A 19,288-nucleotide genomic window follows, 5' to 3' on the forward strand; every position below is an offset into this window, starting at 1 on the left:
TTTAATAATTCAACTAAACTCTCATTGGACCCCTTTGCCTCCTGGCCAATAGGAACCAGGAAAGTCATTGGGCTGCTGAATGCTCATTGGACCCCTTGGGAGACTGTCCAATAGTCTTCTAGAGGACTTAGTTCTCATTGGTTCTTCTATTTGTTGGAATTAGGGTTGCAAAGAAACACACACAGCTTGGAGAAGACGAAGGAAGCTCAAGGCACACAATAGAGAGTGTGTTACTTAGTGTGCAATGGAAAGATAGATAGCCCTAGAGTGATGGGCGTATATACAATGCACGGGGAAAAAACCTCCTAAAGAGGGAAAAAATGCCCCGGGGGTCCTAGTGTGTTCACACACATCACTACCACATGTATATGGTAAAAAATCCACCCTGGAGTGATGCGGTGAACAAGAGCTGGCACATGAGTAAAGGGAAGTGCCATGCCTTGAGGACATGATCAGCCCACAAAGGGGAGTAAGCCCAAAGATTTGCGGAAAGCTTCAAGCTTCTCACGAGACAATGCCTTTGTGAAACGATCTACAAGGTTGTCCTGTGTTGGCACATAAGCCAAGCTGATCTCTCCTTCTGAGAGCCTCTCTCTCACATAGTGGTAATGCACCTCAATGTGCTTTGTGCGAGCATGAAAAACTGGGTTCCTCGCAACTGCCAATGCGCTCTGACTGTCAGTGTAGATAGTGTTGGCAGTATCCTGTCCAACACCCAAATCAGCCATAAGGCGTCTGAGCCATACACACTCAACCGTAGCTGTGAAGACTGCCCTGTACTCAACCTCACAACTCAAAGTGGCCACAGTAGGTTGCTTCTTGCTCAGCCATGATATACATGAACTGCCAAGCATGAAACAAAAACCACTTGTGGACACTCGTTTGTCAAAACCACTAGCCCAATCTGAGTCCGAAAAAGCATGTAAGTCTGGCGTCAATGATCCCCCCTTGGGATAAAAAAAGCCAAGATGTAAAGTGCCACTAAGGTAGCGGAAAATCCTCTTGACAGTCTGCCAATGCTTAGACCTTGGGCTATGCATAAATCTGCTGACCTGTGAGACTACAAATTGAATATCCGGCTTTGTGTTGCATACATAAATGAGGCAGCCAACAGCAGTTTGGTAAAGAGTGACATCAGCAGGATCACCAGCATCATGTAGACTCAACTTCAAACTTGTTTCCATGGGAGTGGCAATAGGTTTGCAATCCTCAAGTCCAAACTTACATAGCAATGTCTCTATGTAACTTTTCTTACACAAGGCAATACCACCATCACACTGCTTAAACTGTATACCCAAATAATGATGCAACAGCCCCAAATCTTTCATCTTGAAAGTAGCATTCAAATCAGCCTTAAATTCAGCAATATGTCTCTCATTTGGTCTAGTGATCAGCAAATCATCAACATAAAGAACCACAATGAGAAATACATCATCCTCACGCTTTACATACAATGTGCTTTTTGTTGGACTATTACGAAAGCCTCGTTTAACCAAATGCGTGTCAGCTTTCTCATACCAAGCACGAGGAGATTGCTTCAACCCATACAAAGCCTTCTTACATCTGCACACTTTGTCCTCTTGTCCTTTTATGACAAAACCGTGAGGCTGCGTAACATAAACTTTCTCAAATATGTCACCATTTAAGAAAGCAGTAACAATGTTTGATTGATGTAGATCCCAACCAAAATGAGCTGCCCATGCACATAGAGAACGCACAGTAGTCATACGACAAGTGGGAGCAAAAGTCTCTTCATAATCTATGCCTTTTTGCTGTGCATAACCTTTTGCAACAAGTCGAGCCTTATGGCGATCGATCTCACCATCCGGCTTGCATTTCAACTTGTAAACCCACTTCGTACCAATGGACTTTTTGCCAGGAGGCAAATCACATAAAGTCCATGTGTCATTCTCTATAAGTGCATCATATTCTGATTGCATGGCAGCCATCCAATTTTATGAATTATGTGCTTCATCAAAAGACAGAGGCTCCTCAACATCATGTAAACTAGACACAGCCAAAGCATAACAATCCGATGCATAAGATGCATGGCGAGAGCCTGAACGAGTACGACTAGACAAAGGTGCATCCAATTTACTGTCACGCAAAGTGTGCACCAGCCATTTTTGCATACCTCTAGCTTGCTCATTTTCAGCCCTTTCCTCATCAAGTACATCATGTACATCTGCATCAGTAATAGGTTGATCTGTAACATTTTCAGAAACCCCCATAGGCTGTACATTTGCCTCATTGGAACTTACATTCGTATTTCCACCACTGAAAAGAGGCAACAAAGTGTCATAAATGTCCTGTGAGCTTACATTACTGTCTCTAGTACATGACAGCAAGGGCTGGACAGAATCTTCCACAAACACTACATCCCGTGAAACCAGAAAACGTTTTGTTTGCGGATGATACAACCTGTAACCTTTGCTTTCAGCACTGTAACCAACAAAAATACATTTGACAGCCTTATCATCCAATTTTCTGCGCTGCACTTGTGGCACCAAAGCATATGCCAAACAACCAAAAACACGCATGTGCTCAATAGAAGGCTTTCTATCATGCCATGCTTCATATGGAGTAATAGACTGCAAAGCTTTCGTAGGACACCTGTTAAGTACATAAGTGGCACACATGATGGGCTCAAGCCAAAAAGGATGCGGCAAAGCTTGACTTTTGACCATACATCGTGCCATTTCCGTTAGTGACCTGTTTTTCCTCTCAGCAACACCAATTTGCTGAGGGGTATAAGGCACTGTACATTGGTGTTTTATCCCACGACTAGCCAGAAATGCATTAAATTCATGAGACATATACTCCCCCCCTCGATCGGAACGGAGGGTGCCCATAGTACATTTCGAGACATTTTCAGCCATAGCTAGAAATTTTTGAAGCACCTAAAAACTTTGGACTTCGCTTTAAGCGGAAATACCCATGCATGCCTGGAGTAATCATCAATGAAAGTCACGAAGTACAGGTAATTGCCCAAGGACGGAGTTTGCATGGGCCCACAAACTTCACTATGCACAAGCTTCAACCTGCATGTGGCCCTAACTGAACCATCCTTTGGAGACTTAGAACGCTGCATTTTACCCAGAATACAGCCTTCACAAACATGTTTGACAGGTGCTTCAAGAGGCGGCAAAGAAGCAACCATATCAGATTTCTGCAAACACAGTAAACTAGCAAAATTCAGATGACCAAAACGTGCATGCCAAAGTTTTGCATCTGAAATAGCCCTTGAATTTGCAACAGCATTTGCAAAATTTTGTCCACACTTGTCATACAAAGTGAGCTTATACAGCCCACGGCACAAGAGCCCAGATGCAACAATTTCATCACCAAAATTGAGATCATGAACTGTATATCTGTCATCCACAAATTTGACTACAAGTCCAAGTCTAGCAAGTGCGGATACAGACAAGAGATTCTTCTTGATCCCAAGTACATAAAGTGCATCAACAAGTGTGAAGGAACTGCCATTAGCAGCAGTGAGCACAATCTTTCCAACTCCCTGAACTGGACAAGAGGTGTTGTTGGCACAAGTGACTGAATTCCCATGAGGGACAGACTCGAGAGAGGTAAACAATTCACGATGTGAGGTAATGTGCTTTGTAGCACCACTGTCAAAATACCCCACATGTGAATCTGCAGCAACTGACAAGCATGCATCATGGACAACAAGATTGTAAGTGCACTTTGTGCTAAAAGCCCATTCTGCATCAACATCAGCATCACAGTCTCCTTTCACAGAAGACTCAACAATGGCTGCATTTGTAGTGGAACCAGCATTTGCAGTGGAACCACCCTCTTTCTTCTTAGCCTCTTTGGCCTTCAACTTAGGACATGACTTGATCAAGTGATCATTGGCTTTATAATAATGGCAACGCATCTTCTTCTTTCCCTTATCACCAGAATTTCCAGACGAAGTGCTACCACCAGAAGCATTAGGAACAGAATTTTTGTCACTCGCAGCAGAACCATAAGAAGTGGCTGCATTACTATTACCACCCTTTCTTTGAGAAGCAATAAAAGCGTGTTCAACTGCACGCTGCCTAGTCCTGTTTTTTCTAGAAAGTGACTCTTGCAACAACAATGTGCATAATGCATCAAACTTGACAACTTCAAGATTTCCTTGGGTCATCAGTCTCCAAGTACTAGCAAAAGTCTAGTAGGAATCTTGTAAGGCATCAAGAACAGTCTGCACAAGGGAACTGTCTGAAATGACTTCACCTGCAGAAATAAGCTGCTCATTGATATCCTTGACACTAGCAAGGAAAGTGTCCATATCATCTTCCTCATGCATAATCTTCAACTCCAGCTCTTTACGCAGCAAAGCAATTTTAGGCTCATTGCGGCTTGCATAAAGACCTGCTAGAATATCCCAAGCCTTTTTTGCAGATTTTGTTGAACGGATGTGAGGAATAATGGTGCGCTTCACAGACAACGCAATCAATGCATGAGCCTGCGCATCCTTAACATCCCAACGAGCTTGTTCTGCCGTAGGCAAAACAACTCTAACAGCTGCAATCCTTGCAGCAAGACCTGCAACATCCTCAACATCGCCGACATCCTCAGAACCAGGACGTACATCAATGCCTTGCACAATGTTCCAGACACCTTTTGACACAAGAACATGTTGCATCATATAAGCCCACATAGGGTAGTTATCCCCATCCAACCTGTCCTCAGCAGCAAACATCTTGAACACATCTGTGTTGTTGTTGTCAGCCATGGTAATGCTAAACCTGATGTGAAAACTGCCCGAAAATAGGAGAAATGGAGCGGGAACAACTTGTGCTATATAGCACAAACTGTAGAAGACTATAAGGCACCTGTTTGCAGAAAAAGGCACTGACAGAAAATCTGCACAAAATGACAAAATAGCCTGTGCAGTACTGCCTGTAGTGGAAACGGAGGCCGAAATGAGCTCAAATCAAAATTCTGAGCAGACCAAGCTCGCAAAGCTCACTGAAATCGCAGAAAGTGAGCATGCGTGTGCTAGAGCAGCTGGTGACTAAGCCCGGGAGGACGTGACCTGCTCTGATACCAATTGTTGGAATTAGGGTTGCAGAGAAACACACACAGCTTGGAGAAGACGAAGGAAGCTCAAGGCACACAATAGAGAGTGTGTTACTTAGTGTGCAATGGAAAGATAGATAGCCCTAGAGTGATGGGCGTATATACAATGCATGGGGGAAAAACCTCCTAAAGAGGGAACAAATGCCCCGGCGGTCCTAGTGTGTTCACACACATCACTACCACATGTATATGGTAACACTATTAAGTGTTTTTAAATTAATTAAACTAGATTTACTCTAGCCTAATTCTCATTGGTCCACCTCCAAGGCCATCCAATAGGAATTGGGTACACCTTGTGGGCATCTGGCCTAGGGAGCTGACATGTGTCCCTCATTCCCTTTGTGTAAAGGGAGCTTGTGTGTGTGTGTGTGGCTTTCTCTCTCATCCCCTACATGCAAGGCTCGCCCCCTCCTAAGTAGGGATTGTAAAGACTTTTTTGTACACACACAAAGCATCCAATTCCCCTATGGTTGACCTTTGGACACAACCTTTGAATTTTGGAACCTTAGCATTTTGGAAGTCTTGATGGGCTAAACCTTAGGGTCTTTTTAGCCCATTGTTGCACATGGCTCTTTTGCAGATGCCCCCCCCCTTTGGATCCCTATTTTCCCTCCTTTGGATCCCTACTATGGCCAGTCTGCTAGCTTAACCAATATTCTAGCTTTTTCTCCCCTGGCACTTTCCCATATTAAATGATCAGTTTAACATGAGAAAATCATTTAGGAGAACTAGATATTGATTATTATGACATTTAATCTGCAACCTAGAAACTGAGTAAACATGTAACAATTTTGATCCGATTGAACACAAAATTGTCCTTTTGCTTTATATTATGTTGTTCTAACACTGTATAAGCTCAAAAGTCGAAATTGATGTCTCTGGATAGTAGAAGTAAATAATCGTGATTATTTTCTTTTGTCAATTTTTTGCACTTTTTTGAATTGTTTGGCAAGTATACAACTTGTTAAAGTCCCTGGACAAGTTTCAACAAGTTTGGATAAAATCTTATCAAGTTTATCAACTGTTTTGTGTACGCAGACTCTAATTTTGAGAATCTGGCTTAAGTCCCACTTTTGGGATGCAAATTTCACCAAAATTGATTTGTGAGGTCTAGTTGATATGCTTGACCTTGTGGTATAATCAAAATTGCAAAATTATCAAGTTTTGAAGCAGATGTAAATAATCGTGATTATTTACTCCAGTTATATTTTTGCAACTTTTTGGCCCAACTTTGACACAGATTTATTAAGCACCGTAAGTTAAGGTCGCTAGCCAAGTTTCATCAAGTTTGGACAATTTTTGGTCAAATGGTGATCAATTATCTGTCCGCATACTAACTTTGCAATTTTAGTCACAATTTTCAATCCAATGATCCAAATCTTACCAAATTTGGGTGGGCTTATTACAACATGTTAAAACTAGTGGTATGCTGACTTGGTCAAAAAAGTTGAAAAATAGGGCAGATGTAAATAATCATGATTATTTACAAATGATAACTTTTTTTAAATTTTTGGTCAACTCAGTATGTACACATGTTTATCACATGAATATAAGCCTATAAATAAATTTTCAACAAGTTTGGACAATTTTTTCCCAATTTTACACTCAAAATTCAAAACGTCAGTACAAACATTAGTTTTTACCCAGTTGTTTTCCAGTTTAGTGATCCAAATCACTCAGGCCTTTACAAAAGTTGTTTGTATACATGCAATGAGTCAATGGTATGAACTTTGGTCAATTTAGAGCAGAAAGTTAATAATTGCAATTATTAACTTCAGGCTTGAAATGAATACTTTTTTGCAATTTTTTCAAAGACAGTCTTTACATGAGCTATTTTAAGCCTATGAATCAAACCAAAACTTAATTTGACCTAAAATATCAAGAAAAAGTCAATAATTTGAGTTTTGGCCAACTCTTGAATTTTTTACCTCGAAGTTTCTTTGAGCTTACCAACTAGTTCAGACAACTCTTAAGCTTACTCTCTAGTCGGATTGAGTGCTTTTGAGTCTTTTCGAGCTATTTCTAGCCGTAGACCTGAAATTCTTCAACTTCCAATAACACCTCACACTTGATTCTTTCAGAGAGAGCAATGTTTTGAAATCCACCTTGGATCCTACTTACCCTACTCCTAGATTCTCATGCAATGGGGTTGTGGAAAGTGTCCACAAACACTCGTTTTCTTGTGTTTTATGTTTTTTTGAGCAATGATCTTAAGACTTGTATCGTCTACCAATCATTCTCAAAATCCTAATCTAATTCTACAATCCTACAATCCTAAAGGCACTCAGCAAGTACAATTACTTCCAAGATACCTCAGCAAAAGACGACAATCTTAAGCTATGCGATTTCTAAAAGAAAGTTTTGAACTCTAGGCAAACCTAGAGGAAGTTAAAGGATAAATTTACAAGACGCTCGTGTGTTTCCCTAGTTTAGGTATCCTCGATCTCCGACAGCAGCGTCAAATGTGGGATGCATGTCTAACCTCACCATCCTATCTTATTGCAGTATTAGCGAGAACCAGAATTAATTTGTCAAACCATGGGAGGAAGTTGACTCAACTAGTACATAGAGGCTACAAGAGGTTGTCAATCTCTCGGAAAACAACTAACAACTCGCATCTAACTCAGGCTACACTCAAGTGACTGAAATCACCAAAAGCGAATCGCTCATCGACAAACAAATCACATTTGTTACAGCATCAAATGACATCCAAACGTAATGAAATTTCTAAGAAAATTTTATAATACCTAATCACACATGCTTATGATTTCAAACTCCACTTTAGGTCAAGTTCCAAAATCACGATTATTAACAGCAGTGGATTTTTGACCTAGTCGTTTTCGACCCATAATGCATCTAAATACTTAGTAATGCTGCCCCAATACTCTATCTATGCTTAGTTTTTTATTTGAAAGTGTAAATTCCTAGTTATGATGAAATTAGGCCACGGGTTGCCAACGCCAAAAGCTACGAAATACTGTGAACTGCTTACATCAATGCGTAAAGCTCTTGCTTGGGGTTGCAATGTAACAAACGCAACTGCAATGTGACAACTGGGGAGAGAGTAGGAAGGGCGAGAAGGAGAGGAGTGAGCACCGTTAGCTCACGTTGTGTATTTCTTATCCAAAACTTTAAAAAAACTTACAAAAATTGGCTTTTATACCTTAGCCAAGGTTTTTGGGTTGTCAAAACTAATAATCTCGAGTTCTACCAAAGTTGAGAAATGACTGGTTGATATAATCTAGAAGCTTGTAGCCCCGGCTCATTAATTACAGAGTTTATCCAAGAAAATAAGAGTTACAATATTCCCGATTTATCAAAATAATAATTTTTTTACAAAGAGAACTCCAAAAAATGGTATCCATGTTAGCTTGCTGCTAACAGTGTGTGTGTGTGTCTATGTGTGTATGTGAGAGAAAGAGTGAGAGAGAAAGAGAGAGAGAGAGATGAAATGAAATGTTATATTAAACGTCTTCATATGGCCAAAATGACCTATGAAACCAAACTTATACAATCTTGTTGAAATTAACAGTTTGTTTGGGTACAAAATAAAATGAAGTAAAATAAAAACTAAAATAAACATTAGTGTCCGAGGATACCGGACATTGAACGAGTGAACGAGAGAGAGAGAGAGAGAGAGAGAGAGAGAGAGAGAGAGAGAGAGAGAGCGAGAGAGAGAGAGAGAGAGAGAGAGAGAGAGAGAGAGAGAGAGAGAGAGAGAGTTTTAGTACACTCACGGCTTGTGGTCACCCATATAAATTGATGTTATCGACTATATTGATGCCGAACCATTGCAGATTAGGAGTAAGTTATATTTGTCTAGCCATATGCTAGATAAGACCAGCAGTGCATTTCCCACCTTCACATATTGGTGAAGCACACGCACACTCAACTCTACATGGAGGACTCTAGCATTGTCACAACCTTCCTCAATAGCCCAATAGCTAGCTTCTTCTTCTAGCTGATGAAGATGACACATCCAACCTACCTTGACCATACCCATAGCCCCCAATCGTGGAGCTCAAGCAAGTAGCAATGTCGCAAAATGGGCCTCCAGTGTCAAGCTCTACCTTGGCCGCTTTTGTACACATGCACTCCCAACTCTACGTGTAGATACTTTGGCATTGTTGCAACCTACCTCAAAAGCCTAGAAGCTTCTTCTTCTAGTGTGTCAAAGACATAACTGTCCACTCTTCCTCGCCCCACCCATGTAGCTCTAGCAAGTAGCAATGCCGTAGAGCTGGACCTCTACGTAGAAATAGGTCGCCAACGTCAAGATACACCTTGGCTGCTTATCTACCACAACAAGGCCATCTGAAACTCTAAGTATGGTTGGAAGGAGCAAAGGCAGCTGAAGAGGCTTGTGGGGTTAATATACAGATCTGAAGATTAAGGAAAATATTGGCAAATGTAGTTGCTGCCTCTTGGCAATCTTGGTGGAATGTGCCCGCACCTCAAGGTAGCCAAAGTGTAAATGTAAGAACTAGGGAAACTAGACCTAAGATCCTTCTCCCAACCTCCCTTTATATAGGCGAGCTCCTAGTCCCTTGTCGTAGACGGATCCCCTGTCCACATTGCCTAGCCCGACCCTTGGCCGTAGTCCATGACTATCCTAGTTTTTAGGGTACAGGCCCCTTGTCCTGACATTACTCCCCCCTTAAAGAAGAGTTTTTGTCCTGGAAAACAAAAGTGGGAAAATTCTTCTTACGTATACTAATGTTTTCCCAAGTGGCATCTTATTCAGGTCGGTCTTTCCACTTGATTAAGGCTTGTTGTCATACGTGATGTCGTGTACACAACTCGTGATAATCCATAACACGTTCAGGTTCATGCGGTAAAGTAGGAGGTTCAATGTAATTGACCAAAACCTGTTGGTCAATGACGTTGTCGTCCCCATGTAACCGCTTTTGTAGATGGCTTACATGAAACACCGGATGAATGCAAGAATGTGATGGTAGTAATAGTTTGTAGGCACGATCACCAACTCGCTTGAGTATTTTGAAAGGCCCACAATATCGGGGAGATAATTTAGGTGTCGGTCCAGTTTCCAGACTTTTTGAATGTTCTGGTACACGTAAAAATACTTCTTCCCCTTCTTCGAAGGTAACTTGCCGATATTTCTCATCAGTGTATTTCTTATACCGATCCTATGCTTGCCGGACATTCTGATGAGCAAGTTTCAACATATCCATGTGGTCTTGGAGAAAATCCTTAACCTGTTGGAGTTTTTTGGTTGCCAACCACACCGTAACTGGTGACCTAGGTTGAAACCCGTACATGAGCATGAAAGGACTAAAACCTGTTGTGACATGCTTAGAACGGTTGTAGGCAAACTCGAGAATAGGTAAGTATTCTTCCCAATCTGTCTGGTTTTTGCTGACATATGATCTTAGCATATCCTCTAGCATCTGGTTAACCCGTTCCATTTGACCATCTATTTCTAGATGATCAGATGTACTGAGGTTGAGTTGTGTACCCAATCGTTTAAATATAGCTCTCCAGAAATGGCTGTTAAACTTGGGATCACGGTCACTAACAATGTTACTTGGCAACCCATACAATTTTTATAGATTGTCCACAAATAACCTTGCTAGTTTCGATGTCTTAACCATTGATTTGGTCGGAATAAACTTACATAGTTTAGTCAACCTGTCTACGACCACCCATACTCAGTCATGACCTCGTATAGTGGTTGGTAAACCTACAATGAAGTCCATGGAGATACTTTCCCATTTTCCATTGGGAATTTCCAAAGGATGTAAGAGTCCTCCTTCTTTCAGGTGGTCTGCTTTGTTAACTTGACATTTTTGGCAATGCAAGACATATGCTTGAACAAAGCCATGTAGACTTTGCCAGTAAAACTGTCGTCGTATGAGAGAATAAATTTTTCTAATCCCCGGATGCCCTGAACTTGGACTATCATGACATTCATAAAGAATTTGGTGCCGAATGTCTGTTTTCGTCGGTACACAAACTCTCCCCTTGTGGAGTAGGTACCCATTGTCGATAGTAAAATGCTTCCATCGCTGTAGTTCATCACTTGATAAAGGAGAGCTAGGTGTGGAGGTTAATTGTACACTACCTGCATTGGAGTGAGAAGGATCCCTCTTTTGAACATGGCTCCACACTTTGGAATATGTTTCATCATGCTCATATTTGCCCTTGAGAGAATCCAAAAGTTCACTACGAAGTTCCATGAACAAGAGCGAATTGATCTCTGGCATTCGACTGAGAGCGTTTGCCACTACATTGTATCGGCCTTTGCGATACCTTAACTTGGCGTCATATTCCTGAAGGATCTCGGTCCACCTAGATTTTTGACCCTTTAAATATGTTTTTTGTGTAAACCATTTGATGCTTTCATGGTCAAACACAATCTCGGATTGAGCACCATACAGATAGTGCTGCCATGTCTTTAAGGCAGACACTATTGCATAGAGTTCGCGTTCGTAAACAGAATAATTCTGCTGAGCTGCATCTAGCTTCTTACGTTCAAATGCAATCGGCCATCCATCTTGTAACAGTATTGCTCCAATAGCACGATCACTGGCATCCATTTCCAAAACGAATGGTTTCAAAGGATCTATAATAGCCAGTATAGGAGCTGTACCTAATGCATCTTTGAGTGTTTCAAATGTGTTCTTGAGTGGAACCCCACTAAAAAGCCTTACCTTTGCCTTTTAGTTGGTCTGTCATAGGTACAGCAATGTGAGCATAGTTTTTAACGAACCTTCGATAAAAACCTGCAAAGCCTAAAAAGATATGTAATTCTTCCAGATTTTTAGAAGGTGGCCATTTTCTGATGGTATCCACTTTGGATTGATCCATGTATAGGACATTAGCTGAAATAACATGCCCTAAATAATGAATTTTCTCCTTGAAAAATTCACATTTAGTTTCCTTGGCATATAGCTTGTTTGCACGTAACAACTCAAACACCTGCCTGAGATGTTGTAAGTGCTCTTCTTCAGAAGCACTATAAACTAGAATGTCATCGAGGAACACAATGACAAATTTGCCCAAATATGGTTTAAAGACACTATCCATAAGTGTCATGAATGTCGCGGGCGAATTGGTTAACCCAAAGGGCATCACCAAAAACTCGTAATGTCCAAACCGTGTTCGGAATGCAGTCTTTGGTATATCGGCAAGCCGAATACGGACTTGGTGATATCCTGACCGCAAGTCAATTTTTGTAAAAATGCGAGCATGAGTTAGCTTATCAAATAACTCATCTACCCTTGGCAATGGGTATTTGTTCTTAATTGTAACCGCATTTAAACCTCGGTAGTCTATGCACATGCGCATACTGTCGTCCTTTTTCTTCACCAAAAGGATAGACGAAGCCCATGTTGAAGAACTGGGTTGTATAAACCTTCTACTAAGGTAGTCAGCAAGCTGACGTTCCACCTCAGCAGCTTCTGAGTAACTCATACGATAAGGTGGTTTACTAGCAGGTTTACAGTATGAAGTCACGTCAATACCATGTTGTACTGAGCGTGTCAGCAGTAAACCTGATGGCAAATCATTAGGAAAGACATCTTGAAATTCCTTTAATAATTTTTGTAATTAATTAGCAACATTTGCTTGTGTAGAATTATCCATTGGTGGAGTAGAGGAGAGAGAAGCATGGGGCATTGAGGAATGTTCAACAGACTCAATGTTAGAAAGAAAATGAGACAGTGAGTAACACAAGAAAACCTTGTGCCCTTGCAGATATCCGTGCATACGTATTAACTCATGTGGTCCAAAGGTTTGTTGCCACATGGAAGCTGTGAGATAGCATTCATGCACCACCTCAGTGTGTGTTACTTCCACTGTAGAGAACTTTGAGGAAGACTCGAGAGGCAGTAGTTGCACCGTGTGCACTACTTTCTCCTTCCCCTGGGCAGCATATTTACCCTTGGGACAATCCTTTTTTCCATGGCCTGTTCCTAACCATTGAAAACATAGCTTCTCTTTCTTGACCTTATCAAAATCCTCAGGAGAGTGAGGACCCCTAGACCCCTTGGGTTTTTTAGATGCATCTAAATTAGCAACTATAAATTTTCTTTTATTGTGCCCATACTGAGTGCGTGTAGTGCCATGTATACTAGCAGGCATGTTACTATTATGTGTTTTCTTATCATCAGGGTCATCATGAATATATTAGGGTCTTGGGATTTGACATACTTCTTAAGTTCTGGAGTCAGACCTCGTATGAATCCTCGTACTTGTTGAAAGGTATCCAAGCCTTCCAACTTGAGGATGGCGTCCCTATAGTGAGAGATATATTCAAGGAGTGATGGATATTGGCACATGGAACACGTGTCCAGGGCGGTCCAATTCCGATCGGCCTCGTTTGTAGGCAAAAAATCCTTGCTAAACATTGATTCAAAGGCTGCCCAGCTCTGTGGTATGATGGTCTCCTCCTTGAGAGACATCCACCATTTGTAGACCTTGCCTTCCAGAGTTAAGCTTATTTACATAGCTCTTACTGCATCCGGAGTACGCCGTAAGGCGTGAATTTCATCCCCTTTATTGAGAAAGATGTTCACTGCATCCTTATTGCGGTCTCGGTCTTTGCCCTTGAAAACTGGTGGTTTAAAATTCTTCAACAAATCATCTACCTCTTTGGAAGTGAGAGTATGAAGTGTTTCATTAATTGGGCCTTGCCCTTGTGTTCCAACGTGCGCATGCATGTGGGTGTCAGCAGTACTCTTAGTCTGTTGTTGCATCAATTGAATGACTAATGTGGAAAGTTTAGTAACATTTTCATTTAAAGCCTTAGAATTTTCATCCATGACTGTCATGTGTGTCTGAAGTGCACGAGATTCTTGAATATCGAGCAATTCATACGTATCTTCTCCTGCCGTAGCATCGCGGGTACTCTCCTTGAGAGGATCCGACCGCAAACCTCATTGGCAGGATCGGGAGTACTTTGCTCAAAATCAAATGTCATATTGATATCCGAATCCATGGCTCCACAGTGCAGTGAATTAAGTACTCAGAAAAAAATACCTGATTTTGGTAGCACTTGCCAAGTATAGCTAACTCCCCTTTGCGCGTCGTAGCACTTAACCGTCAAATAAACAAGAATTTGCACCTGCGACGTAAAAATCGAACTCCGCACTATCGCCCGTGGTTCAAAAGATGACTGAACGCGTGCAGTGTAGATGGTTGAAGCGTGACCTTTGAAAAGAAGCTCAATTATTGAAAGCTTCGGCTATGATGTTGCTTGAACGCCACTTGAATTCGTCGCAATCGGAAAAATATGCAGGTTCTGGAATTTTCTGCAGTAATTGAGTAAAATCTTAAGCTGTGAAGGTCGAGGGAAAAGCTTCGACGGCTTGTAGCTTGCTTTGGCTTGCTTTACCGCCTTGATTCGCCGACCCGCTTGTGGGAAGGTACACTAACAGTGGCCAAGGCTCAAAACTAATGGCCAATTGGCCCTTCAATGTGAAAAATCACGTTATTTTTAAAGCCAAAAAACGTAGGTAGCGTGCTGCTCATAGTGTGAGGACGAAGATGGTGTGTGGGTGCTTGCCCTTGCCGGTAACGGCCGCGAGATGTTGGCAAAGCTCCTACCTCCCCATGGCGCTGCCTTCAAACCCAACTCCTCCCAATTTCGTGCACCACACAGTGGTGTCCAAAACGGGAAAGACTGCCTGAATTGGCAAGAGAAAATGCTATTTTTAGAAAAGTCTCACCAAGGCCACGGTTCTCACCTAAAGAGCCTACTTTTAGGAACCTAAAGTGACCACTCCTAGAGAGAGAGTGGAAGAGAAACTCCTAAGCTATGATACCAGTGTAAGAACTAGGGAAACTAGACCTGAGATCCTCCTTCCAACCTCCCTTTATAAGGGCGGGCTCCTAGCCCCTTGCCCTAGACGGATCCCCTGTCCACACTGCCTAGCCCGACCCTTGGCTGTAGTCCATGACTATCCTAGTTCTTAGGGTACATGACCCTTGTCCTGACAGCAAATCCAATGTGAATGTGAGTGCACCCTCACCTAAATAGAGTAGTGCACAACCCAAGGCAACAACATCAAGGAGGAAAATTGTGGTAACAACGACTGGCAGTGCATGGAAATGTAGAGAGGTGGTGGAATGCAACCATGTGGACCCTTAGTCTCTCTTTTTAATATATATGTATGTGTGTGTGTGTGTGTGTTTTCTATAACGGTAGAGGGAGTTCCCTTTATACGTGTCAAAGTCTGCGAGATAAAAGCTAAATTCCAAAAAAGAGAGAAGCTCATGTGCACGCGATAAAGAGGGAGAGAGAAAGAGAGACAGAGGCGGCCAGCCGTACTTGTGTATATATAAGATGGGGTGCTTCTTATGGTTGCACAACATCAAAGAACATGAAATTTCATTTTAGCTAAAAAGTGATATTTCAAATAGTAGTAATGTGTCAAAACAAAAATTGGTATGCATGCACGATCTATCAAGAAGACAAGCTCGCTTTACTTGCTAATTTAAAATCTTTTAAAACAATGTCAGTCAATAGTTAAATTAATACTTAAACATAAATTCGTCAAAAAAGATGAACTTTAAACATAAAAGCATATTATGTCATATGCAAATGCATACACGTCGGATTAATTTTTGATGTATAAAAATATCTAGGTTGATATGTCGAATGGCTCATTGGCCAACTGTATTTGAAGCCCAAATGGCCTGCCCAGTTTCCTGCAAGTAGAGGATAAGGTTCCCATCATCTTGTACAATAAGGTAGGTTTTAGACCAACAACCAGACCCACTAGAGCATTGAGTAGGGGTCCACCAAATTGGCTCACCAGAACCACTATATACAGCAAAAGTCCCATCTAGGTTGATGCGAGCATAGCATTGTGTTCCCTTATTAAAGCATGATTGATTAGTACATGACCATATTGGTTTGTTTTTCTCTATATCTGCCAGGTAATGATATAGCACCAAATTGCAATCATCTTGCATTCGCAAGAAGTATTCCTCACTCGGAGAGTATATGATGTCTGGGAATTCAGAGCCAGAGCTTGGACTTGTCAGTATGTTTATATCATAATTAGATGTAAATAGAGCATTATTCCATGGCGGACAATCTTGTATAGTATCTTCTCGTGAAATAATTCTTTTTGTATTGGTACTATTAAATTGTGCTCGTGAAGTGTTCTTGGTTACAGTGCTATTTTTGGTTGCATTGCTGTGAAGAATATGCCTATGTGGAGGAGGCTGGGTTCTATACGTGGTGTTGGTTGACATTGAATCCCTATTTGAGTTCATCGAAGAGTTTCTTTCTCCTTGAGGAGCACCTGAATGGAAATCAAAGTGTATGGTTAGCTAGCAAAAATGATATTTTAACTAAATAATACGTCGTTCTAGAAATACCCTTTAATATATAAAAAATGCATAACAAATGATCTAGACGCAATTGCCATCTTCTTCCCCCTCACCCCCCCCCCCCCCCCGCCCCCTCACCCCTTCTAAATTTATATATTAAAAAAAAAAAAAACACACACACACACATTGAAAATATGGGTTTTACTCTTGCCACGCAGAGTTCCTCTTTTAAATCAAGTTTGGTCTCTTCTTAGAAAATTTGCAAGAAAAACACGTTGTGGGCATGCCGTTATTTTGCCTAGAATCCTATCTTTCAAATAGGGAAACGCATGAACTCTAATGAGTGGAATAGGGCATGCCATTGCTAAAGTAAAGGTCTCTTACTAGGTGTCATGGGGTGGCTCCCCTGTCAGACGACGTACCTATGGCTATGAGGAGATGTCATGGCTCGACTCGCGCATGACTTGAATTTGTAATTTTTTGGTTATTCTAATATAACTCACTCACGATTGTAAGTTATGCATTAAAAAAAAGTCCAGAATCCTATCTTTGACAAATCAAGTCTCCCTCTCTTTTTCACTATCAGAGATGCGCACGCACATGCGCACAAACACACATAGCCCCTCCCTCCCACAAAGGTGGGCATGCATACATTCACCACATGCAAATGGGGTGTGTGTATGTGTGCATGAATTGCTATGCACGTGTAACTATACCGTCTCCTTTTTCACTCAAGGAATTAATATACAGTACAAACCCTACACAATAGTACCTGCAATAACAACAAGTTCATCGTGACGATTGGAATCGTTATTCGAGTCACCCGATGCCTCTCCTATGTTAGGTGTGGCTGCTCCATCATCAGTGCCACCTATCCTCTCCACCCAATAGTAGAATTGTGCAGAGAGACCTTCTTCAAGCAAGTTTCGATCACCTGCACCCTCCACCACAACTCCGAATCCAAATCCATTTCTAATTTGACTTCGTATGGTGTCAAGCATGTTATTGAAAAAGACCTATGGAAAAAAGGATAAAATGGGGATTAGTAGATAACGTGCCAAAACTTAAGGTGGGTCAGAAGTACTTAAAACCGATGGATTAATTTTGCTAACTTCGTTGAAGAATGATTGTAGGATATATTGCAAGGATTCCCTTTGAGCTACTATATTCATAATGTGATTTTGAGGTTCTAGACGCTGGACTACTGTTGACCATGATGATAATGATGTACATGTGTAAGTGTGTGTATGATAGCTGAGAAAAAGTGACCATGCCTGAACAAGGTCGATGCCAATGATTTCTCCAACACCTTCTCCAAAGCATTGACCAGTATTGTGGAGTGTTAGAGAAGTATGAAGGCGTAGTGTATCAGTGAGGTCAGTGTCTATGGCAGATACAAACCCGGGTGGATAATAATCATCGCTGTCAATAGGCGCAGTCATATAGTTCTCAATGTCTTCAATTGCAATTTCTTGTGCCTGCACAATAAAAGTTCAAATATTTAGTAATGGCTACCATCACCATTCTAAATCACTCCACGTTCGCACAGGCACAAGCCTTCTCTCTCTCTCTCTCTCTCTCTCTCTCTCTCTCACATAGGCCCAGGGTCCGGAAGAGGCCTGAAAATATTGTTGCGAGACTAAATCAACACACGAAAATATGCAGGCTTATTATATTTACGTCAGCGTCGAATTCCCCCTGCCGCCCCTCCTGGCTGGTGAGCGCGTGAGCGTGCATGAATAGTAACAAAGGGATCACCATGAGCAAAGTACAGGTGCGTGGGCCTGCCATGATCGGGATATGCGGATGAGCGTCCCCCGAGGCTCTCCCTCCTTATATGCTATGAATGAGTATGGAAACTGCCAATCGCATCCGGCAAACAAAGATACCTTACAATAACAACCTTATCTCTTGTCGACTGAATTATAACGACGAGGCCCTGCATTTGTCTTCGCATGCTTAGTTTCCTTCACCAACAACAACAAGTGACGTTCTCTTTTTTTCCAAAGGGCGGGCAAATAATTAGAGTTGTGTTCTCTTTTTCTAAAAAACTTGCTTGTTTTAGGGCAAAAACTCATACCATGTCGTGACTAAAATTGATGAGTAAAGTGGATGGACACCCATATTTCAATCACTTCCACTTCCAGTTCACCAAGCAAGAAACTGGGGTAGGTACATAGGGTGTGAAGGTGGTGTTGTCGAGGTATCCTAGGGTTATTGATATCTTGTCAATTTGGACAAATTATTCCTAGTCTTCCTTAGTAGCTAGTAACGATGCTGTAGGGATACCGCTTTTGCTATATGCCACCCTCCAGCTTTGGGATTCTTTGCTCATAGTAGGCTAGGTGGGTTTTTTCGTTAGGGCTATGTATAGCTTTAAAGGTCTTTGTGAGTGGTAGACCTTGTCATTGAAGTCTTCCATTTGCAGACTTTGGAGCGCCGATGGGCTTTGAAGGGGATGATGTGAGGCGTTTTATGGCAGATTGTGTAAGGCTCATATTAGGGTTGGAGTAATTTCATTCTTTTGTTATATGTGCTACTATGGCCTTCTCTATAGGCCATCATCATCTTGGGTTTTTCACGTATAGATGCCCTTTTCTCTCTTCTCGTTGTTTGTTAGGCCTCAACACTACACATTTTTTGTTTGTGTTTTTATCTAGGTGTAGGACATTGATGAGGTGGCCTCTAGTAGATTTGCCTAGCTTGTTTACCAAAAGGTAACCATGTTCGCCAGTGTTTCTATGGGGAGTAGGCAATCATGTCTTGCATTTTATTACGTAGGTTTCAATGCTTTAAGGGATGCACACATCAAGCTATTCGGTGTCTCCCAAGCAAAAGAACACTTTGTGTGGTGGTTCAATTGTATTGGGTGGGCAATATTGTTTCAAATCCTTGACTTAAT

At 41.6% G+C, this 19,288-nt stretch overlaps 1 protein-coding gene across 1 annotated transcript; it reads right to left on the reverse strand.

Moving 5' to 3' along the window:
* Nucleotides 1–15,711: 15,711 nt before the first annotated feature.
* Nucleotides 15,712–18,177, reverse strand: LOC147452993 (uncharacterized). The gene is made up of 4 exons (XM_086519053.1): nucleotides 18,067–18,177; nucleotides 17,661–17,864; nucleotides 17,159–17,402; nucleotides 15,712–16,358 (listed from the first exon to the last, which is right to left on the reverse strand). Exons 1-4 carry the CDS (start codon nucleotides 18,175–18,177, stop codon nucleotides 15,712–15,714), a joined length of 1,206 nt encoding a protein of 401 aa, XP_086375179.1.
* Between the last annotated feature and the right edge of the window lie 1,111 nt (nucleotides 18,178–19,288).

Source organism: Adiantum capillus-veneris, chromosome 8 (assembly GCF_014529385.1).
Source record: "Adiantum capillus-veneris isolate H3 chromosome 8, ASM1452938v2, whole genome shotgun sequence".
Taxonomy (NCBI): domain Eukaryota; kingdom Viridiplantae; phylum Streptophyta; class Polypodiopsida; order Polypodiales; family Pteridaceae; genus Adiantum; species Adiantum capillus-veneris.

Coding starts and splice junctions, on each gene's coding strand:
- LOC147452993 (XM_086519053.1), bottom strand. CDS start 18,177: ATGGCAGGCCCACGCACCTGTACTTTGCTCATGGTGATCCCTTTGTTA. Junction 17,865..18,066: donor AGGGGGAATTCGACGCTGAC/GTAAATATAATA, acceptor TTTATTGTGCAG/GCACAAGAAATTGCAATTGA. Junction 16,359..17,158: donor TGAACTTGTTGTTATTGCAG/GTACTATTGTGT, acceptor ATTTCCATTCAG/GTGCTCCTCAAGGAGAAAGA.